This window comes from Hemitrygon akajei, chromosome 10 (genome assembly GCF_048418815.1).
Source record: "Hemitrygon akajei chromosome 10, sHemAka1.3, whole genome shotgun sequence".
In the NCBI taxonomy this organism is placed as follows: domain Eukaryota; kingdom Metazoa; phylum Chordata; class Chondrichthyes; order Myliobatiformes; family Dasyatidae; genus Hemitrygon; species Hemitrygon akajei.
The window spans coordinates 147864906-147889275 of NC_133133.1; the positions used below are offsets into that span (position 1 = coordinate 147864906).

A 24370-nucleotide genomic window follows, 5' to 3' on the forward strand; every position below is an offset into this window, starting at 1 on the left:
GAAATCGATATTCATTCCATCAGGTTGGCTACCCAGACAGAATATAGGTGTTGCTCCTCCACCCTGAGGGTGGCCTCATCGTGGTACAAGAGGAAGCCATGGACTGACAGTTCTGGTCATCTCACTACAGGAAGGATGTGGAAACTTTAGAAGGGGTGCAGAGGAGATTTACAAGGATGTTGCCTGGATTGGGGAGTATGCCTTGTGAGAATAGGTTGAGTGAACTCGGCCTTTTCTCCTTGGAGCGATGGAGGATGAGAGGTGACCTGATAGAGGTGTATAAGATGATGAGAGGCATTGATCATGTGGATAGTCAGAGGCTTTTGTCTAGGGCTGAAATGGCTAGCACGAGAGGGCACAGTTTTAAGGTGCTCGGAAGTGGGTACAGTGGAGATGTCAAGGGTAAGTTTTTTACGCAGGGAATGGTGAGTGTGTGGAATGGGCTGCCGGCAACTGTGGTGGAGGTGGATACAATCGTGTCTTTTAAGAGACTCCTGGATAGGTACATGGAGCTTAGAAAAATAGAGGGCTATGGGTAACCCTAGGTAATTTCTAAAGTAAGTACATGTTCAGCCCAGCATTGTGCTGTAGGGTTTCGATGTTTCTATGATATGTCAGAGTGGGAATGGGAATTGGTATTAAAAAGCTGGGCTGTTTGGAAGTTCTACTTTTGGTGGATAGAGTGGACGAAGTGGTCCACTAATTTATGATGGGTCTCACCAGTGTAGAGGAGGACGTATTGGGAGCACAGGACATAATAGGTGACCCCAGCAGATATGCAGGTGAAGTGTTTTCTCACTTCGAAGGACTGTTTGGAGCCCTGATTGGAGCTGAGGGAGGAGGTGAGTGGCCAAGTGTAGCATTTTGGCAACTTGCAGGGATAAGTGCCTGAAGGGAGATTACTGGGGAGGGACAAACGGGCAAGGGAATCACAGAGGGGGAGATCGATGTGGAAAACGGAGAGGGGGTTGGTAAAGATATGTTTGGCGGTAGGGTCCTTTTGGAGATGGTGGAAGCTGTGGAGAATGTATTGCATGTGGAGGTACAGAGGCTGGTACGTAAAGAAAAGAGGAACTATCATGGCTAAGGCGGCAGATGTTCGGGAACTGGAGGAGATGCACATAAGGGCAGCATCAGTAATGGAGGAAGAGGAACCCTGTTCTTTGAAGAAGTAGGTCTGGAAAGGAAAGCCACATTGTGGGAGCAGATTTGGTGAAGATGAAGGAACTGAGAAAAGGGAATAGCATTTTTACAGGAGATGATGGGAAGAAGTATAGTTGAGATAGCCATTGGAATTAGTAGGTTTATAAAAGATGTCAGTCGACATTTTGTCTCCAGAGATGGAGACAGAGAGATTGAGAAGGGGAGAGAGGTGTCAGAAATGGTTCAGGTGAATTTCGGGGCAGGGTGGAGGTTTGAGGCATGTGGGTAGACAGTTGCTGCTGATTGAGGCACTTGTTCCTGCATTGACTCTACCCCTCACTGTTCCTCACGTAGGTTTTACCTTGCCCTCCCTGTCTGTTGTAAACTGCATCCAATTCCATCATCTTCACTAATTCTCGATCACTTCCTTGATTACCTTCCCTACCCATCTGTCATTTTGCAATATTCCAATTTGCTTTTCTTCATACAGTCCTGAAACATCTAGTTTGGACTTGGCTTGCAGGCTTTTTACTGCATTTAACTTTTCTTTTGCACAAACATAAGATTCAGGTCTTTCTTCTGGTTGAAATGTCTTTTCCAGAATATTTAACAGTCCCAGAATGCCACCTCATCCTGAGGTCTGCTTTAGTTACTTTTGTTAGCTCCTAATTTGAGGTCTAGTCGACCATTAGTTTTTAAATCAAACACGAGGAAATCTGCAGATGCTGGAAATTCAAGCAACACACACAAAATGCTGGTGGAACGCAGCAGGCCAGGCAGCATCTATAAGGAGAAGCGCTGTCGACGTTTCAGGTCGAGACCCTTTGTCAGGACTAACTGAAAGGAAAGATAGTAAGAGATTTGAAAGTAGGAGGAGGAGGGGAAAATGCTAAATGATAGGAGAAGACCGGAGGGGGTGGGGTGAAGCTGAGAGCCGGAAACGTGATTGGCAAAAGGGATACAGAGCTGGAGAAGGGGAAGGATCATGGGATGGGAGACCTAGGGAGAAAGAAAGGGGGAGGGGAGCACCAGAGGGAGATGGAGAACAGGCAGAGTGATGGGCAGAAAGAAAGGGGAAAAAAAGGGGAGGGCGGGAAAAAAACTAAATATATCAGGGATGGGGTAAGAAGGGTAGGAGGGGCATTAACGGAAGTTAGAGAAGTCAATGTTTATGCCATCAGGTTGGAGGCTAACCAGTCGGTATATAAGGTGTTGTTCCTCCAACCTGAGTGTGGCTTCATCTTGTGATCTTGACGTCGACAGCACTTCTCCTTATAGATGCTGCCTGGCCTGCTGTGTTCCACCAGCATTTTGTGTATGTTGCTTTAGTTTTTAAATTCCTAGTTTATATTAATAAATACTTTTTAAAATAAATTACTGAATCATGTTTAATAGTGACATATGATTTGATGTAATAAGCAACTTTTCAGTATTATACTTCAATCTGCACTAGAGCTGAATCCCAACCACAGCCTCTTCATATGCAGTGGTAGAGTCTGACCTTTATTCTTGTAACAACGGAGACAGTGTAACCTGAGTTTAAAACAAAAAGATTTTGCAGTAATGTTACTGGCTTCAGAAGTGCCTCTGTAGCCTCTCTTAGCTTATTAAAGCATAAGGCAGTGTGCCTGTTAAGAGTTATAGTGGATTCATCAATAATTAAATGAATGGATCAGCTGTTTATATCCTGTATCATGTTCTGATGTACAATTGACCTGCTGGAGAGGAGAATTAACAAAACACGGTTCAAAGAGCAGTGCTAATTCCATGTGCATTATGTTTAAAACATTTTAGAATGTGAGGCTTTTGTCAGCACTGCATCCTGTTCAACAATTTCTACATGTATCAGTGCTGCAAAGTAGTTTGTCATGCTTCGGACAAGTGACTTGAGTGTGGGACAAGCCTGCATATAGTAATCTAACTGAACTTTGTGTACAGCTTTAAATTTAGATCTGTTAAACTTGTCAACTTTTGCCCATTTTCCTGTTTAACTTGTAATCATAGGCATACATAGCGTGTAAATGCCTTGAAAATTAAGTTTTTTGCAGTAACAGCATTGTACATGTATTCACCACAGAGTGAGGACAAACACAAGTTCTGATAAATTTAAGTTAACATAAACGATGTGTCTTTCTAAGGCACCAAGTTGCATTTTATAGATTTGTATTAATATTAGAAGCTGATGGTGTCTACTCTTGCATTGCAGTGGACATTCTTATTGGAGAGATTTGAGGTAGATCCAGACCAGGAATACACAGTAACAGCATGCAGTTTACCAAGAGCCAAAATCGATGAAGATAATGATTGTCCAAGAGTGAAATACGTTGTGCCTGGTATGTGTTCCAAAAGTAGTGTTACTATTTCACTTTTTTTTAACATTCTTGTTCTGCCTGTTTTTCGTGAGGTCAAGTAAATGACCATCAAAGTTTCTAATACATTTGCTGCTCTATACTATCATGTTAGAAGCACCTGTCCTCTTGAAGGTGCTTGAAGTTACATGTATAGTACTTAAAGGGAGATAGATTTGTTGAACTAAGCGATATGGTCATTAATATTGTTCTAATTAAAATATGTTAGCAGTTATGAGATGCTCATTCCTCATGATTTTTAACTCGCGCAAATTATTTTGGGGAAATGCAGTTTTTTTGGTTGGAAAAACATTGTTTTTTGAAGAAATAAAAGAACACACTAACTTTCAATTAAACAACTGTTAATGTTGAAAAAAGTTGTAAATACTCAGCAACTTATAGTAAGAATAGGGTTTATTGCAGTCACTGGTGTAAAGATCTTAACCTGAAAAAGTCTGCTTTTATTTTACTTGTCCTGAAAGCAGAGGTTTTAGAAAGCACAAATAATGAGTCAAGGGAAGATTGGCATCAATCTTCAGTCCTGCTGATGCAACTCTATCATACTTGCTCATTTTTAAATTATTTTCTGTGTTGTGGTAATGAATGGCCCACAGCTCTCAGGACATGAATTGTTACCATCAGGTAGGAGGTACAGAAGGCTAAAGGCAGACACTCAGCGATTCAGGAACAGCTTCCCCTCTGACATCCGATTTCTAAATGGACGTTGAACCTATGAACACTACCACATTTTTTTATTTCTGTTTTTGCACTACTTATATTAATTTAACTGTTTAATATACATATATGTACTTACTGTAATTCAGTTTTTTCCTGTGTTTATCATGTATTGCATTGTACTGCTGCTGCAAAGTTAACAAATTTCATGACACAATACTGTGATATTAAATCTGATTCTGATTTAACAAGATTCCTGATAGCTTACATAAGTACTCATGCAGTGCAGCAGTTTCAAGACAGATATCTAAATTTGGGGAAAGGTTCATTTTTTCAGAATGGTCTGTAATTTGCTTTATTCGGGAAGAAGTCGAACTGACTATTTTTTCCTGTAGGTTGCAGCCATAACTTGATGAAGTATACCGAGGTTTGCAAGCGAAGAGGTGAGTTAATTATGCTTTAAAGATACAGTAGGCTTGGGAGAATTGGAATAATTTTCTTGTAAAAGGTGCTATAATGTAATTCTATGACAATGAGTTATGGTTCTATGCTGTCTTCTTTGAACTACAGTAAGCATTTGTTGACTAACTCAAATTTTTAAATACTCTTTTTGGAGTAGGAAATCCTCTGAAGCATGCAGATCATTAATTCTTGCACAGAACAATTAAGGCTAGGCTTCCATTACTTTAAGCTACTGTTCAAGTTCTCAGCTGATTTGACCAGCAAGCAGCCAATGTAAAAAGAGAATGGAAGGAGATGGAATTATTGTTATGTCTTTGTTCTGTAAATAGGGTGATAACAGCAGTTGGGATTTTGTAGGGGGATGGGGGAGGGTGGGACGTTAGCCTAGAATTTAGATTGTATCCGATTCAGATGTGCTAGAAGATCATTCAGTCAGATTGATCTCCCTGCTTTTAAAAATGTACAGGCTAGTGTTTGTTAGCATTAGAATGTTTTGGAGAAAATTGATTAAAATTGAATCTGTGCAATTCATGATGGAACCACATACAACTCAACACAACTGTGGATATTTTGGTGTGTGGGAATTGCATCTTGTCCCTTTTATAAGCACAATCTCCATTGCAGCTCAGTCACTGTCGGTGCAGAGAAGAAGGAATGAACTCCATAATTTACCAAAAGAGACCATCCTACTACACAAAATGCCCGACAGAAAAGCTGTCTTCTGCACTGGGGAGCATAGGAATCTGCCAGGGCGAACTTACTTAAGTAGTCTGTGAGGAGTAAGAATTTGGGTACTTTGGAGCTGTATTAAGATGAACTACATACAACTAAAAGCACTTCACAGTTAATGATGCCTTATCTGGACAATGCTACCCTATCCACATAACACCTTCTAAATTGTCCCCCACATTGACAACTTTGGTGAGCACTTAATGTACATTCCCTATGTTCACTCCACTGCTGCCCCTCTCTGCAATGTATCCAATCCTTTTTGCTCTTCATTGAACTATGGTGTTAACACTGTTTATCTCTCCAACTATGCTGCACGTCCTGCATTTTCTATTTAGTTGTAGAAACACAATTTTTGAATTATGCTTATGACCTATTCTGAGTAAAACCTGTTTTAGGCCACTTACATTTATAATGTGCATTCTTTATGAACACTCGTGAATGGTGTTCTAGCAACTGAATTATGTAAGAAACTGATTAATTTAAATAAAGCCAGGTAAGACTTTTTGAAGACAATTGAATGTTCTTAATTGATCTGTGGGGAACAAAATTGTGTAATCTTCAAATGGGACATATTTTCTGCACAGACCATTGCATATAGTCTTGGCAAATATAGGACAGAGAAGGAAAGTCTTAGCTGCACTTGTAGCAATAATTTACCTTAGTAGTTTTATTGCTGATGATCAGTAATGATGTACAAGATTGTGGAAGTAATTCCATTTATTCACTGCAAAATTGTTGTTTACTTTGAAGTCTGAATACTTAATAACAGACATAATGTCCACTATACAGTGAAAAGTTTTTAAAAATATTAACACCAAAGGTCATCATGGAACAGTGGAAAAGGCAAGAAGGATAATGGATTTTAATAATTCCTCATCTCTGCATTTACAGGCAGTCTATGGAATCCTAATGTGACATACATCAGAAATGAAATGAAGATGACCATCTTCTTCCAGACTGGAAATTATTCATATAAGTACAATGTCGTGTTGCAAAGTCTTGAATCAAATAAGACCTGCAATATTGCTACACAAACTCTTGAGGAGGTAAAAATCTCCTGGTGAATGTTATGCAGCTTTTTTGTTTCCCTGGTAGATTTGGTTATTAAAATTTCATTAGGTTGTGGGGACTTGCCCTCCTTACTGTTCTTCAAGATCTGCAACACCACATCTCAATATCACAATGCCCTGGAATATCCCTAATCTTGACATCCCCGGTGAATACTGAAGCAAAATACTAGTATAGTACCTTGTTCACTTCTGTGCCAGGTGTAAGTTCCCAACTTTGTTGTTGAAATACTGGGGTTTTAATCCTACTCACCAAAAACACATCATTGCCCCTTTTGGCCCTCCTGATTCCCTAACTCCCACAGTTACCATGACTAACCTCTTCCCACCCTGTCACTTGCGGTTATGCTACTCCCTTTTCAGTCCTCTATCTCCACTGCATCTGTTCTCATGATAAGGCTTTCCACTCAATGACAGCCAGAAAATGGAGACTCTCACCATTGGTTTCACTGCAGCCCTTACCCACATCTCCATTTTCTGCAAGTCTATCCTTGCCTATTCCCCCGCCTCAGCATAACAGGGATAGGCTTCCCCCTGTTCTCACAGTCCCACAAGCCTCTGCATCCGACACATTGTTCTCCCCAATTTCCGCCACCTCACCACCAGGCACACCTTCTCCTTTCCTCCCCTCTCCACTTCCTACAGGAGCGTTTCTCTCTGCAACACCCTTGTCTGTTCGTCCTTCCATGTCAGTCCCCCTCCAGGCACTTAAACCTGCAACCTTTCTGAGTGCTACACCTTCACTTGTACTGCTTGCCTCAGCACCATCGGGGCCCTAAGCAGTCCCTGTAGGCGAGGCAACGCTTCACATACAAATCCATTGGGGTTGTTGATTGCATCTGGTGCTCCCGCGCAGCCTCCTCTACGTTGATGGAACGGTATGGAGGTTGAGCACCTTAGCTCTGTCCTCTGTGACAGCCAGAATCCCCACCTATTTTAATTCCACTCTTCATCCCACGCCGACAATCCTGTTCACAGTCTCCTTTACTACCACATTCAGACCAGGTACAGATCAGAAGGGCAACACCTCATGTTCTGTCTTGGTTGTCTCCAGTTGATGGCACCAACATTGATTTCTGTAACTTCTGATAACCACTCCCCTCTGCTTCCCCCACCATCATCCTTTGTTTTCCCTTATCCTTCTGAACCCTTAGTCTTTCTCCTTCCCCTCCCCACCTCAAAAGACCTGCCCATCATCTTCACCTTCCACTGGTTCCTCACCCACATCCCTTTATTCTATGGTCTACTGGCATCTATCGGATTCCTTCTTCTCAGTCCTTTGCTTCTTCCAGCTATCACCTCTCAGCTTCTGAACTCCTTCCTACCTTCCCCCTTGACTGGATTTGCCTGTCATTCACCTCCTGCTACCCCTACCTTTTTATTCTGGCTTCTGCCCACTATCTTTCCAGTCTTGATAAAGGGTCTTGGCAGGAAATGTTGACTGTTCATTTCCCTCCATAGATGCTTCCTGATTTTGCTGAGTTCCTCCAGTGTTTTGTATGTAACTTAGTTCTTCTTTTATGTTCTTCAAAGGCTCTGTCCAACTTCGGCTTCCTAAACCTGTATATGCTTCTTTATTTTTGTCTAAATCTGCAAAATATCTCGTTACTCAAAGTTTCTGAATCTTGCTTTTCTTTTTTTTCCTCCTAACAGGAACATATAGGTCCTGAATTCTGTCCAACTGACCTTTAATCAAGTTAAAGGTCAGCTGTGAGCTTATCCAATAACAGCTATTCCTGACTGTTTATTCCTCTCCATGGTTGCAGCCTGACCTGCTGAGTTCCCCAGCACTGTGTGTTTGTGTTGCTTTGGATTTTCAACATCTGCAGACTTTCTCATGTTTATGTTATTAGCCTTCCCAATTTAGACTTTTCCCTAAGGTCCATTCTTATTGTCATCCATAACTATCTGAAAACTTAGGAAGTTATGATCATTGTTCCCAAAATACTGTCCTATTGAAACTTTAGTCACCTAGCCGGGCTCATTTCCCATGCGAGGTCTGTTAATGCTCCCTTCCCTGGTTGGATTACTTCCACACTGTCGAGAATTCCTCCTGGATATGCCTGATAAATTCTGGTCCTCGTCAGCCTCTGACACTAAGGGTCAATATTGGTAATATTAAGATAATAAGGCATAGGAGCAGAATTAAGCCATTTGGCCCATCGAGTCTGCGCTGCCATTCAATCATGGCTGATCCTTTTTCTTATCTCCTCCTCAACCCCAGTTCCCGGCCTTCTCCCCAAAACCTTTGATGCCATGTCCAATCAAGAACCTATCAAGCTCTGCCTTAAATACACCAAACAACCTGACCTCCACAGCTGCATGTGGTAATAAATTCCACAAATTCACCATCCTCTGGCTAAAGAAATTTTTCCCCATCTGTTTTAAATGGACGCCGTCTATCCTGAGGCTGTGCCCTCTTGCCCCCCACCATGGGAGCATCCTTTCCACATCTACTCTGTCTAGGCGTTTCAACATTCAAAAGGTTTCAATGAAATCCCCCCTCATTCTTCTAAATTCCAGTGAGTACAAACCTAGAGCTATCAAACATTCCTCATATGATAACCCTTTCATTCGCAGAATCATCCTTGTGAACCTCCTTGGAACCCTCTCTAATGCCACCACATCTTTTAGATGAAGAGCCCCAAACTGTTCACAGTACTTAAGGTGTGGCCTCACCAGAGCCCTATAAAGCCTCAGCATCACATCCCTGCTCTTATATTCTAGACCTCTTGAATACTAACCTTGCATTTGCCTTCCTCATCACCAACTCTACTTGCAAGTTAACCTTTGGGTTGTTCTGTCAAGAGCTCTCTAGTTCCTTTGCATCTCTGATTTTTGGATTTTCTCCCATTTACAAAATAGTCCACACATTTATTTCTTCCATCAAAGTGCATGACCATGCAATTTCGAACATTATATTTCATTTGCCACTTTCTTCCCCATTCTCCAAATCTAATCCCTGCAGCCTTCCTATTTCCTCAAAACTACCTGCCCCACCACCAATCTTTGTATCATCTGCAAGCTTGGTAACAAAGCCATCTATTCCATCATCTAAATCATTTATATACAGCATAAAAAGAAGCGGTCCCAAAACCAACCCCTGTGGAACGCCGTTAGTCACTGGCAGCCAATCAGAAAAGGATCCTTTTATTCCTACTCACTGCCTCCTACCAATCAGCCAAAGCTCTAACCATGTCAGTAACTTTCTAGTAATACCATGGGCTCTTAACTTGGTCAGCAGCCTTGTGTGTGGCTCCTTGTCAAATCACCCTCTACAATGTTACAATCTACCTATATTTCTGTTCCTGGATCTGCTGCTAGCTATCGGAACTGTCAGGGAGGGTAAGAATAGGATGATTTGGCAGATGAATGTATGGCTGAGAAATTGGTGCAGGGGTCAAGGTTTGAATTCTGGATCATTCGGATCTCTTATGACTTGTACAAAAAGGATGGGTTACACATGAACATGAAGGGTACCAATATCCTTGCGGGCAAGTTTGCTAGAGCTGTTCAGGAGGGTTGAAACTAACTTGACAGCAGGAGGGGAGCCAGGTGGATAAGTCTGAGAATGGGGCAGTTGCTCTACAAGTACACACAATGTGTAGTAAGCCTGAAGAAGGACTGGCAGATGATAGGGCAAAATTGCAGCCCTTAGACAGGAGAGGAATTAAGTCGGTTGGCCCATCGAGTCTGCTCCACCATTTCATCATGACAGATCCAATTCACCCCTCTGCCCCATTCTCCTGCTTTCTCTCCATAACCTTTCATGCCCTAACTAATCAAGAACCTGTCAACTTCTGTGTTAAATACACCCAATCACCTGGCCTCCACAGTAGCCTGTGGCAATGCATTCCACAGATTCACCACCCTCTGGCTAAAGGGATTCCTCCTCATCTCCTTTCCAAATGGGTGTCCTCTGGTCATAAACTCCCCCATTTTAGGAAACATCCTCTCCTCATCCACTCTATCTAGGCTTTTCAACATTCTATAGATTTCAGTGAGATTCCCCCTCATTCTTATAAGTTCCAGCGAGGACAGGCCCAGAACCAACTAATGCACCTCATACAATAGCCCCTTCATTCCTGGGATAATTCTCATGTACCCCCTCCAATGTCTGCACATCCTTTCTTAGATAAGGGGCCCAAAACTGCTCTCAATACTCCAAGTGAGGCCTCACCGGTGTCTTATAAAGGCTCGGTATTACATCCTTGCATTCTGGTCCTCGAAATGAATGCTAACATTGTATTTCCCTTCCTCATCCCCAACTCAACCTGCAAGCTAACTTTTAAGGAACCTGCACAAGGACTCCCAAGTCCCTTTGCACATCGGATTTTTGAATTTTCTGCCCATTTACAAAATAAACTATGCTTTTGTTCCAGTCAGTCCGTGGGATGAATTGAAATGTGGTGTGGGGGCAAAATCATAAAGAGTGATGAATACAGGGCTGGAAGTATTATATTTGAATGCACACAGTATGCAGTATCCAGTAGATTATCTTGTAGCACAGTTAGAAATTGGCAGCTGTGACGTTGTGGACATCAGTGAGACTTGGCTGGACAAAGGTCGTAGTCGGGAGCTTAACATCCAAGGATACACCTTATATCGAAAGGACAGATGGGTAGGCAGAGGGAGTGGTGTGGTTGTTGGTTAAAAAATGAAACCTAATACTTGGAAAGAGGATGGGAAGATATAGAATCCTTATGGGTAGAGTTAAGAAACTGCAAGAGTAAAAATTCCCTGATGGGAGTTATATACAATCCCCCAGACAGTAGCTAGGATGTGGAATACAAGTTACAATGGGAGATAGAAAAGGCATGTAAAAAGGGAAATGTTACGATAGTCATGGGGGATTTCAATATGCAGGTAGATTGGGAACCAACGCCAACCTTTTTTTCCCAAAAAGGGGAATTTATAGGATGTCTTTGAGATGACTTTTTAGAGCAGCTTCTGGTTAAGCCCACTAGGGAAAAGACAATTGTGGATTGGGTGTTGTGTAATGAAACAGATTTGATTAGGCAGTTTACGGTAAAGGAATTCTTTGGAGGCAGTGATCATAATATGACAGAATTCACCCTGCAGTTTGAGAGGGAGAAGCTAAAGTCAGATGTATCAGTGTTATAGTGGGGTAAAGGCAATTACAGAGGCATGAGAGAAGAGCTGGCCAAAGTTAATTAGAAGGGGACACTAGCAGGGATGATGGCAGAACAGCAATGGCTGGAGAGGTAGTATTGGGAAACAAGGAAATTGCAAATGAAGTTAAGAAGTATTTTGCATCAGTCTTCACTGTGGTAGACACTAGCAGTATACCAGAAATTCAGGGGGCAGAAGTGAACGTAGTTGCTATCACTAAGGAGAAGGTGCTAGGGAAGCTGAAAGGTCTGAAGGTAGATAAGTCACACGAACCAGCTGGATTACACCCCAGGGTTCTGAAAGAAGTAGTTGAAGATATTGTGGTGGAATTAGTAATGAACTTGCAAAAATCACTAGGTTCTGGAATGGTTCCCAAGGATTGGAAAACTACAAATGTCACTTCACTCTTTAAGAAGGGAGAAGGTAGAGAAAGGAAATTATAGGCAAATTAGCCTGAATTCAGTGATTGGGAATCATTATTAAGGATGTGGTTTCAGGATACTTGGAGACATCTGATAAAATAGGCCAAAGTCGGCATGGATTCCTTGAGGGGAAATCTTCCCTGACAAATCTGTTGGGAGTCCTTGAGGAAATAATGGGCAGGATAGATAAAGGAGTCGGTGGATGTTGTTTACGTGGATTCTCAGAAGCTCCTTTGACAAGGTGCCACACATGAGGCAGCTTAACAAGATAAGGTCCAATGGCATTACAGGAAATATACCAGCATGACCGGCAGAAGGCAACGAGTGGGAAAGAAGGGGGCCTTTTCTGTTTGACTGCTGAGGACTAGTGGTGTCCCTTAGGGGCAGTTTTGGTCTGCTACTTTTCACGTTATATTTTCATGATCTGGATGACAAAATTGGTAGCCTTGTTGCCAAGTTTTTAGAAGATACAAAAATAGTGGAGGGCTAGGTAGTGTTGTGGAAGCAGGGAGTCTGCAGAAGGTCTTGAACAAATTAGGAGAATGGGCAAAGAATTGGCAGAGGAATATAATGTAGAGAAGTGTATGGTCATGCACTTTGGTAGAAGGAATACTTCCTAAATGAGGAGAAAATTCAGAAATCAGAGGTGCAAAGGGACTTTGGAGTCCTTGTGCAGGATTCCCTAAAGGTTAACTGGCAGATTGAGTCAGTGGTAAAGAAGGCAGATGCAATGTTAGCATTCATTTTGAGAGGACTAGAATATAAAAGCAAGGATATAATGATGAGGCTTTATAAGGCATTGGCCAAACCACACTTAAAGCATTATGAGCAACTTTGGGACCCTTATCTAAGAAAAGAAGTGCTGACATTGGAGAGTGCCCAGAGGAGGTTCACAGGAATGATTCAGGAATAGAGGGATGTCCGTTTAGAATAGAGATGAGGAGGAATTTCGTTAGGTGAGGAATCTGTGAAATTCATTGCCATAGATGACTGGAGGCCAAGTCATTAGGTACGTTTAAAGGGGAGGTTGATAGGTTATTAATTAGTCAGGGCATCAAAGGTTATGGGGAGAAAGCAGAAGTAAGAGGGTGAGAGGGATAGTAAAATAGCCATGATGGAATAATTATGCAGAATGGCCTAATTCCTCTGTGTTGTGGTTTTATGATTTTGACCTTACCTTTTATCCAACAAGCCATTAAATTTCACATATTCCACCACTCAATGGGATCCCATCACCAGATGTTACTCACCTCCTTTCAGCATTTTAAAGGAATGGTTTGTTCTGTGACTACCTGATCAACTATTGCTTCTCAACAGGTTATTTCCTTTCTCACAACAGGTTCCCATGCAACACACGCCTTTTTATCACTTCCCTTCCCAACATTCAGGAACCCAAATGGCTCTTTCAAGTGAAGCAGGAATTCACTTGTACTGCTCCCAATTTAATGTGTTGCTTTGGTGCTCACAATATGGTCTCGACACTGGAGAAATCAGATGCAGATTGGGCCTCTGCTTCGCAGGACAGCCCTGTTCAATCCACAAGGGTGACCTTGAGCTTCAAGTTATCCCATTCCCACTCTTCCATCCATCTCAAAGATTCCTATAAAGATGTCCAGAATAAGCTTAAGGAAGAGCATGTCACCTTCTGATAGGGCATGTTGCAGTAATTTTATTTTACCACATTTGTCCCTCACTCTCACTCTTTTATTTCTCCACTGATTTGTCAGTATATTTTGTTTTATTGTTTTTATTCTAATTGCTGGTTTTTAAAGTCCAGTGAAACTCTGATTTTCTGGCACATTTGAGATTTTGGTGTCTGGTAGATTTTTTTTCCAGGCTATAGGAACACATTTCTAATTAACAGATTTTAAGTTATGTCAGAAAAGTATTTCCTCATGTTTGCTCAGAGGAGTATAATTTATTTTCCAATGAACTCAGTGAGTTGAAAGAGTGTGTGGGAAATGGTGCTCCAGTGAGTTTAAAAGCAGTGTTGGCAGCAGTACCAAATAAGTTTAAAGCGAGTGTAGGAAATAAGATCTAGATGTGTTTAGGGATTATGGGGAAGGGGACTTGCAAGAGCCAGGTCACAAACCATCGGAGTTTCCAAATAATAATAGGAGTTTCTCTGTGATTTCTATTGTTATCTTTACAACTTTCATTCCTTGGTTCTGTGTGTTCTTCCACCTCACTTCAACTTAAAACGTTTGTTCTAATGAAGGGACCTTGATTTGAAACATTAGTTTTTTCTCTCCCTACTGATTTGAGTGTTTCCAATGTTGTATTTTAATTATAGATTAACACTGATTACTTTTGATAATTTTTAATGGCTACTTGAAGTTTTTCTGTGACTGGAGTAAGATAACATCTCCCTCCACAACATTGAGAAAAGGCAGGTATGTGAAATTTAAGAATAACTAATTTTATTGTATTTTTTAAAATTTATGACAGATAGTGGAACAAAGAGTAAATGTAACTTTTTCAATTGAAAACTGGATGCAAAGCTGTACTACTTATGGAATTCAGGTAAGAAACAATACACATTTTAAATTGAATTCCAGAAGGGGGTTGAGTTTTACTTTTGCAGTGAGACTTGTATGAATGCAGTTTTGCCTGCAAAGAAGTCTGAAACATTTGGAATTCCTTTTTCAGTTTGAAATAGAATTGCTTGAGGAGGCAGTGCTTAAATCTGATCTTGCAACCCATGAGTGATGTGGTGCTTTGTGGTGGATCCAATGTACACTTATTATCAAAGTGTGCATGCAGTATACAACCCTGAGATTCATCGTCCCACAAACGGCACAAAACAAAGAAAGACCAAAGAAAAAACATCAAACCCCCTTTGGCAATATTAGCATTTGATGCAGTGCTGATATCAAAATGCATTCTAACTATTTATTCTATCTTTCTAAATACCTAATTGGATAGATCGTTAAATACCTTGTGATAGCACAGTAGTTAATCTATTGATTAGAAAGCCAGAGCCCTGGGTTGAACAGTTAAATTAATGTGATTATCTGGAACATAATTTTGTTACCATTATTACAAACATTGCTGGATGATCATGCGCTTGCCTGAGTGGAGAAGGGAATTACCAGCCTGACCTGTTCAGGCTTGTGTCACTCCAGACTTGCAACAGCGTGTTTAACTCTGGTGTATCTTCTAAAATTTAGCTAAGAGTTCAAGAGATGAGTGAGAAATGTCAACAGTGTTCATATCTCAAAAAAAATCTTTATAGTCATGCTTCCATTGGACTTTAGAACCACTTTGAGCACAAAGGGCTGTACCCAGAGGCCATGGCACCGCCTGATCTAGGATGGGGCCTGTGCATTCTCAGGAAGGGTAAACAGATGGCAAAAGCTTTAATAGAAGTGAGAGGGAATATACATGAGAAGTCTGAATATTAAATAGGAAAAAGTGAAGGAAAAAAATACTAGAAGGTTTTTATAGCAAGTCAGCAAGTAGTAAAATAGAACTCTAAAGAATGATTAATATTGTCAAAGAAAATAATCTTAAAATAACTAAAATTGTATGTGCAGCCATACATAGTGTCTATAATAAGACGGTTGCTAGAAACAATGTGCTGGTAGGAAAGTGCATGGTATTGCATTGGCTCAATATTGATTGTTCTGAGGTCAGAATCAATGCAATTTCTAAATGAGCATGTGAATCCAAACTTGATGACAAATCAGTTCAGAAAAGGACTTCAGAATATCACACTAGTACATTCATAGGGCAGTCACACATTACTTAGAAGATGCAAGTCTTTATCAGATTGAATGGAAAAATTATTTTTAAGTACTAGCTGGCCATTGCAGGTTAATATAGCCATAAGTAAACCAACCAATAACACTGTCCTTATTTCCAGGCACTTAGTGTTGAAAAGTGGGGGAGTTGTACTAAACTTACACTGGACTTTGGTTTGACTGTGCTTAGAGTATGATATTTTATAATAAGGCTTTCAAAATGACAGATTGCAGAGAAAACTTACAAGAAATATACGAAAATAGGAATGACCTACAAATTTGGAAAGGATGCTTGAAGGAAAGAATACTTAGCCTGAATGTTATGTAAAGTGATTTAAAAGTTTTGATTAAGACACTACAGAGAGAATATTGCAAGTTTTGGAAATGACTATTGCTGTAAAAAGAAACTTCTTAATTCCCCAAGGAATGAGAATTTGAACCTTGATAACTGAAGCATTTAAGAAGAGTCCATACAAGATATGGATGTGAATGAAATAGAGATTGACACTAAATTTGGAATAGAAAGGAGGAATTTCTCTGTTATGGGCTGATAGGCCTGTTTCTGTCTTATATATTCTATGTAATCCTAATTTTTTTATCATTGTAATACAGGTAACAGACAAATTATGCACAACAATATCCCACATATGGCATTATAACAATGACCACGGATCCTGTTTTTAGTTTTGATCGCAAGATGTGTGTTGACCAGGGCATAAACACGTGATTGCTGTTCTGCTCTTCAGTGTTTAATGCCCATATGAAAAACATGGAGGCTTGGCTTAATATGTCACCTCAAAGATGTTACTATTAAGAGTTCAGAATTCTGTCATCTATGTCATTGTAGGCCTATGTGATGGACCCTGGTGTAGTACTTGCCTGAATCAAGACAGTTCAAGTGTGCTACCAACTAAACATAGTTGCTACATACAAGATGCTACTTGAAGCATCTTGAGAGATTTACCTAGGTTGAGTTGTTACATAAATATAAATTGTTTTGCTTTGTTTTCAAGAGAAAAATAAACTTTTTTCAAGTCTCTATAAAAGCTTGTGAAAACCTGATCAGTTGGTAACATTATTAATTCAACTCTGATTGATTTTGCAAGATCTGTGCACTGTTCCTAGGATGCTGTGTTCTTAAACTGAATGCAGTATTCCAAATGTGATCTGAACAACTGAAGCATGACTTTACTCGCTTTACGCATTTTAAAATGCAAAAATCTTTTCAAGCTAACATACAAATCTTCAGAAACACTTTTTTTGTCATTGTCTTGTTGTCCTTTTGAAAGTCACTAGTTAGGTACAAGAAAATCATTAATTTGACTCTCTTGTCTTGTAGATTATTCCATTTTTTGAAGGTTGTCATCATGACTGCAAACGGGCCATTCAAACTGTTACTCCCATTGGTAAGTTATGGTGTTCCAATGGGTGGAGATATTTGGGACAAGTATTGTTGCTGGAGATTAGATGTGGTAATGGGAAATGTATTAGGGAATAAACATTTTTTAAAGGTATGTACATTGTTATAAGAAGGGATCCTAAAACTAAAAACTTCAGGGTTAAATTGAGACAAGATTTCAGTAGTTTTTATACATTAGACCTTGTAATCTCCAAGCCCAAATTCCCCAACTCCCTTCAATTTTCAACCCTGCCTTCAACTAACCATACCATATCTTGTCATTCCTCAAAACTTTTCCCTATGAGTTCTCTCTCTAAACTGACCTTTTCAAGATTTTTCGTGAGTTTTCCCTGTTTAATCTTTGTCTCTGTGCATTTGAGTTGGCTTTTACTTTTAAAGTGCCTTAGGATTTATTTTTAGCATTTAATATGGTGCATTGTTGACAGTCCCCTCTAATCTACATGGCACTATTTAATTAAACTAGCCATGTGGGACATTCCACATCAGAGGCAACGTTAGATCTGAGCCCAGATCTTTGGTGATGTCTTTAGCAGTGCTGCCCGTCTTTTATGTTATTTGTACATTTCTAATATTATTTGGATCTTGTTTCTTTCAGTAACAACACAAGCAAAACCAATAGCACGAACAGCAATAGGTCCAGGTATGTTCAAGTTGATTGGAATGTCAAACTTTAAGGGTATAATTTCTTTACCTTTTGACAAATGGAAGTAATATTATACCTACAGAACTAAATAAATATGGGAGTAGGCATTCATCGTTTTGTGTTTGCTCGCCATTCAATATTATTTTTCTGAAGAGCCAACATTAAATTTTTCTTCGTTAAGTGTAATCCCAAGATTTCTACTCTCTCCCTGTAACCTTTCATCAGGCTCATATACAAACTTGGCTCATTAGCTAGCTCTGCTGATAGCCACGTGATGCAGCAGTGAGAGGGCCTCCTTTCATAAGCAATACATGTCTGTGATGGTATGATTTGGGGTTCAAACAAACAGGAAAGTTGCGATGTTCTGGGGAGGAACATTGATTGTAGAAAATGCTGTGTAAATACTGGCCCATGCAAAGTTATCGTTCACCAGAAAAATAACGGATTATACATTGGCATAAAGTTACAGAAGAAATGTACAGTGGTGTTAGAAAGTTTGTCAACCTTGTAGAATTCTCTCTATTTCTACAGAAATATGACCTAAAATGTGATCAGATCTTCACGCAAGTCCTAAAACTGGATTATGAGAAACCAATTAAATAAAGAACACACAAAACATCATACTTCATCATTTATTTATTGAGAAAAATGATCCAATATTATGTGTATTTGTTGAAAAAAGTATGTGAACCTTTTGCTTTCAGTAACAAGTGTGACCCCTTGTACAGCAATAACTTCAACCAAACATTTCCAGTAACTGGTGATCAGTCCTGTACATCAGCTTGGAGTAGTTTTAGGCCGTTCCTCCATACAAAACTGCTTCAACTCTGGGGTGTTGGTGGGCTTCCTTGAATGAACTGCTTGCCTAAGGTCCTTCCACAACATTTCTATAGAATTAAAGTCAAGACTTTGACTCGGCCATTCTAAAACATGAATTTTCTTCTTTTTAAACCATTCTGTTGTTGATCTACTCTTGCCTTTCAAATCATTGTCTTGTTGCATTATCCAACTTCTATTAAGCTTCAGGTGATGGACTGATACCCTGACATTCTGCTGTAAAATGTCTTGATACGTTTTTGAATTCATTGTTCCCTCAACAATTGCAAGCTGTTCAGGCCCTGAGGCAACAAAGTAGCCCTAAGCTATGATGCTCCTTGCACCATGTTTCACAATTGGGATGGGGTTTTGGTGTTGGTGTGCAGTGCCCTTTTCCTCCAAACACAGCAATCTGCATTTCTGCCAAAAGGTTCAACTTTTGTCTCATCTGTTCACAGAACATTGTCCCGGAAGCAATGTAGAACATCCAGGTGGTCTTTTGCAAACATGAGATGCGCAGCAATGATTTTTGGAAGACAGTGGTTTCCTCTGAAGTGGTCTTCCACGAACACCATTCTTGTTCAGTGTTTTTCTTATAGTGGACACATGAACAGAGACTTTAGCAAGTTCTAGAGATTTCTTCAGGTCTTTTGCTGTTACCATTGGGTTCTTTTTCCCTTCCTTCAGCATTGCACCTTGTGCTCTTGGTATGTTCTTTTCAGGACACACAGTCCTAGGGAGAGTAGCAACAGTACTAGACAATTTCTCTTACTGGGGACTGATGAACACTTGGGTCTTTAGAAATGGTTTTGTAGTCTTCTCCAACTTGATTCATCCCTACAATTCTTCTAAGGTCCTCTGAAAGTTGTTTTGATCTAGGCATGGTGCACGTACACAGATCTTTCTTGAGAAGAGCAAGCTCCGTCAGTAACCTGACTTTGTGTGTCTTTTTTATAGGGCAGGACACCTCTACAACCCAAACCTCCAATTTCATCTCATTGACTGGAACACCAGACTCCAAATAGCTTTTGTGGAGGGCATTACCTCAGAGATTCACATACTTTTTCCAACAAATACATGTAATAGTGGATAATTTTTCTCAAATAAACAAGTATAATGTTTTTGTATTATTTAATTGGGTTCTGTTTATCTAGTTTTAGGACTAATGTAAAGATGTGATCATATTTTAGGTCATATCTATACAGAAATTCTACAGGATTCAGAAACTTTCCAGCACCACTGTATTTACCAATATTTCAACTTTAACAAACAGCTAACAGAAAAAAAAAAGAAAAAGAAAATGGCCCATTACAGTTAAACCTGCCCAATGTGCACATAAACACAGGAGCTCATTTCTGGAGTAGTCGTGTGTATCGCTTTACTCACGCTGAACCCACATTCTGCAACAAGGACGCTAGTCACAGTTTGAACTTCACGCAAAGACCACCTTGAATGAACTGGGTTACTCAAGAGTATTGGCACTTCCTCCTTGGAACCATTCATTTGCACAAAGCATTACTTACAACGGGTCTCTCCCTTGAGCAGCATCTTTCCTTGTCCTGCTCTGCAGTTCTCGCCAAAGGCCCCGAACCAGATTACTTTTTTTCAGAAATCTGATCCCACCTAGCTCTCTCAAAATATCTTCCTTTGGACCCAACTGGACAGAAAGTTACAAAACGTATGAAGACAATCCTGATTGGCTGACACAACATTCCTAAGTTGGACAACGTGGCTCCTTATCCTTAGCCGAAGCTAAAACACTCTTACTAGCAGGACACACTGCTTTTGCAGAAAACTGCTAAAATAAAAATACCTCACAGTGTAGCAGTAGAAATCTTAACTAGGGCATTACACATCATTCTAGTAATTCCCCTTTGTACCTAGGTTAAACACTTCTCCCTTGTTTTATAAAGATGTGACACAACTTATTGTTTTTTACTCTGCATCTAACTATCTATCCAAGTATTTTGTCAGGCTTTATAGATGGTGTTCTGAAGCAACCCTGTCACATCCAAATACTTGTATACAAATTAGCCAGGTTTATGCTTCTACTCCTGTTTTAATGTTGCCATGCTGTGTCATACAGCCATAGACCCAAAACAGTCCCTGCAACCCACAGAGTCTTTGAATGCCATTGGCCACCCATTCACAAGCAATGTCCTATTTGTCAGGCAATTAAAGGCAGCCCTTAGTGAGATAAAACAAAGATCAAATGCTACAAAGAAAAGAATATTATTGATGAAATTGTGAAATCCACTTGTCACTATTGCAATGCAAATATTATAAATTGCTGGAAGAGTTTGGGTCAGTGGAGTACACTGCAACGGGGCCTGAATGAACTGACTTGTTTGAGAAACTCATTACCGCTGTACAAGAGATTTTCTTTGCGTGCTGTCCAAATCTGACTTGTAATTAAGAGAGCAACTGGGCTCCATTTGAAAGCCAGATTCAGGGTGCAGATTTAACACAAATTCCTCCAACAACCTTGGTGAATTTGCCTTGCTGAATTATCCTAAACATTTCTGTCTGCAGCTTCTGTGAGCTGTTTGGCATGTAGATCAGAAATTTCAAAATACAATAACCTCTCGTGATGGGATAATACACACTTTGTAAATAATGATTCTTTATCTCCCTGTGCTGCAACAGATTAGTGATGCAGTCAAGTTGGCTTAGTGTGGGATCTATAAGAAGCATGAAGTGAACTGATGTATTCTAAATATAATTGAGTAGTTGTAAATTTTGTTTTTAAATACCTCTAGCCCCATGCTAATCTGTGTTCTGTTACTTGCAGCTGAACGGACACATTACTGTGTTGGCACTGGTGTAATCATATTGGTGATTGCTTTTTGCTGTACTGCTTGGGTACGGATGAAATCCAAGCCAATTGGTAAGGAGGGTCTTATCCAACCCAGTGATACTTACATTCTGTTCACTAGTCTTTTATTTCTCCAGATCACTCCAGGCCTGTGTCTTAAAATTGGGGTGCTGATGGCAGTTTATTATAAGTGTGATTGTGGGATAGGCATGTAGAGCTGTAACCTCATTCCCCATCTTCCCCCTCCAGGCACTGCCGTAGCTTCTCAATATCTATCCCAATAGTGTAACTGAAACCCGACATGAAAGTGTTCTGAAATGCTGTGGCTTAATAGAGAAAAGGATGATGAAAGACAGGAAGAAGTATTGCATGAAATAGTCAATGAAAAAGTAAGCTCAGAAAACAGGAACAGTGACTTATCAAATCAACACTGAGTGAATGCACTGATCCTGTTGTCCCCAGGTACTGTCAATGAGGAGGACATTGTCTGCTCAGCCATTTAGAGTGTCACCCTGATCAGTTGTTCCAAACATTCTGCTTATTATCTGCACTGTGCCTGGCTCCTTGACTGGCATCTTCTATTGAACATGTCAGGGATGCGCAAGGAGCAGAGGAGAAAAAAAAAACTAAAGAATCAATATGTGCAAGGGAAGTCGCAACCTTTGACTTTTGATCCTTCTTGATTTTGTTTTGGCCTTTCGCACACCATACAATTTAATTTTCAGTCTGCATAATAAGGCAAATGTTCTGCTGAGATTGATAAGTAAGCAGTTCACAAGTGCAGCCATCCATTCAGCAGAAACCTTTGTTGTTCTGTTAGACTTGTGAAGTCCAACTGGGCAGTGTGGCCTTCTGTAGAATACTTCAGCTCTTGGGCTGCAAAATCTGCACTATGAATGCATACTAGATTAATGTTGTGCCATTACAGCAGTCACATGAATGAATGGTAGAAAATGGCAGTCAGTGAAAGCTTAATTAAGCTTTTCATTTTATTTACTTAATTAGTACACATTAAGTGAATGTTTTATTTTCTTTAAATTTCTTTAACTTGTATGTTTTAGCTTTGTTTTTCTATTTAAAAAGAAGTTCAGGGTAATTTTATGCATGTTTTAAAGGTGCATAATTTTCATTTTACATGGCAGTTTAGACAACTGGTGAACCTGGGGAGTCTGCCGAATCTTCGTTTAGGTAGTCGATCAATTGCACAGAAAGTGGCTGTGGTGACCCCCCCCCCCCTCCCCCCCACAGACCAAACCAGTTTCTCAGTGGACACTTAAATGTGTTGGGGAAAATATGTGCAGATTATGACACAAGGAGACCAGTGATCTTAGGGCACTGGCGTTTTATTCTCAGTGGCTTCAATGAGAGATTTTTTTGCTGCAATTTGACAATTTCTTTAGGTTGTTAAACTGTTGAGACCAGCATCTTCAGGGGTAGGGGCGGTGGATGACTTAAATTATCTCAAAATATACAATGGTACTGGATTATCAGTGCGAGTAGTAAGTTGCACACAATCAGTCTGCATAAGTTTATAATTATATATCTAAACATTACAGTTTACAGTTATATTTAAACCAGGGCCTTCCTCAGACATTTATTGTAAAGCTTCTGATGAACTGACTGATGCAAACAGTTAGTGCAAACCCCTGCCCCAACCCTTCATTAACGGCAAATCCTGGCCAGTGATTTGAGTGTCCAGTACCACATCGAGGCAGCCTGAAGTAATGAAAGTTGGTGTACCCTTTTTGAAGGGAAGCTCTATTATGACTGGAATAAATACTGCAAGTCATCAACGAATCTTTCTCACTTGGAAGTAAATGTAATGGTAGTATGTGTTGAAGAAAATAGGCTACTTGGTTTAAGGACCCCACACTGAAGGTGAAGATGAAGATATATGAAGATAAGGCAGGGTGATAGGAAATGGCAGGGGCATTGGTGGTGGGATGCGATACAAATACATTTTCTAGTGGGAATCTCCTTTGCCTGTTGAATATTGTAGTGAGTGTCAGGCGCTTAGCTTTGAATAGCAAATTCTGGAATGGTGACAAAAGCAGAAATCAAGCAGCAACCATTGTGCAAGTAGTGGTTTTCCTTTAAGTAGCACTGGGGGGGGGGGGAGGGGCACAGTTTGGGGCCTTCCTGTTTCAGCACCTTGTGTTTAGATATGCCATTAATTCAAGAGAACTCCCAAACAAAGATAGCACTTTTGGCCTGCTTCAGTAGGTTTGAACAACATAATTAAGAATATACAGTAAATGGACACAAGCACATTGGATGCGATGTTGCATCTGTTTGGGCCCTAAGAAGCAGCATTTTGCCTCAAAATGTTGCATTCAGATTTTGAACTGCTTTCTTTTTTTAAAAAAAGAGGAACTTGTACATTTATTATACTAAGTGCATATATTTTTTCTGGTAGAACCTTTTCATGTCTGTCCTTTCTCATACTGCCCGCATCTTCTCATTGTATTCGAATTGTTTGATAGTTAGAATAATGTCGATAACAGTGCATTGTTTAGTCAGAAGTATTCCATTGAATATCAGCCCCACAGATCTATTTATATGTTCACTTGGCTATTGAGGAAAAAGTAGAAATGTTTTTTGCATGTTATAGAGAAGTTTTTTTAAGCGATTTGTTTGCATTTCAATATTAAGACCATTTCTTCTTTTTAGAAACAATAAAATCACCAGAAGACCCGCCTCATGGTATGTTAACCGAACTAGAATTGTTTCTTGTTTTCTTTGTGCACAATGTGTATGTACATTGAAAAGTCACATTTAGATTCACCTTCTAGTAAAGGTAACTTTGCAACATCGATGCCAAGAAAATACGACTGGTGTAACCAAGATAGTTCAGTTGTGACTTTGACAATGCAAATTAGAAATAGAAAAATTAATTTTATTTGTAATGGGTAACATGCAAATATAATTCCATTTGTAGATGACTTTCAGTT

General features: G+C 40.0%; 1 protein-coding gene across 2 annotated transcripts in view; it reads left to right on the forward strand.

Moving 5' to 3' along the window:
* LOC140734785 (interleukin-17 receptor A-like) overlaps nt 1–24370 on the forward strand; it is a 51594-nt gene that overhangs the window by 23271 nt on the left and 3953 nt on the right. For both annotated transcript variants that reach the window (XM_073059296.1, XM_073059297.1), the window contains exons 5-12: nt 3350–3476; nt 4562–4609; nt 6252–6406; nt 14431–14505; nt 17065–17131; nt 17741–17785; nt 21396–21491; nt 24090–24122. In XM_073059296.1, the coding sequence (XP_072915397.1) occupies nt 3350–3476; nt 4562–4609; nt 6252–6406; nt 14431–14505; nt 17065–17131; nt 17741–17785; nt 21396–21491; nt 24090–24122 (646 nt within the window). The remainder of the gene's footprint in view (nt 1–3349; nt 3477–4561; nt 4610–6251; nt 6407–14430; nt 14506–17064; nt 17132–17740; nt 17786–21395; nt 21492–24089; nt 24123–24370) is intronic.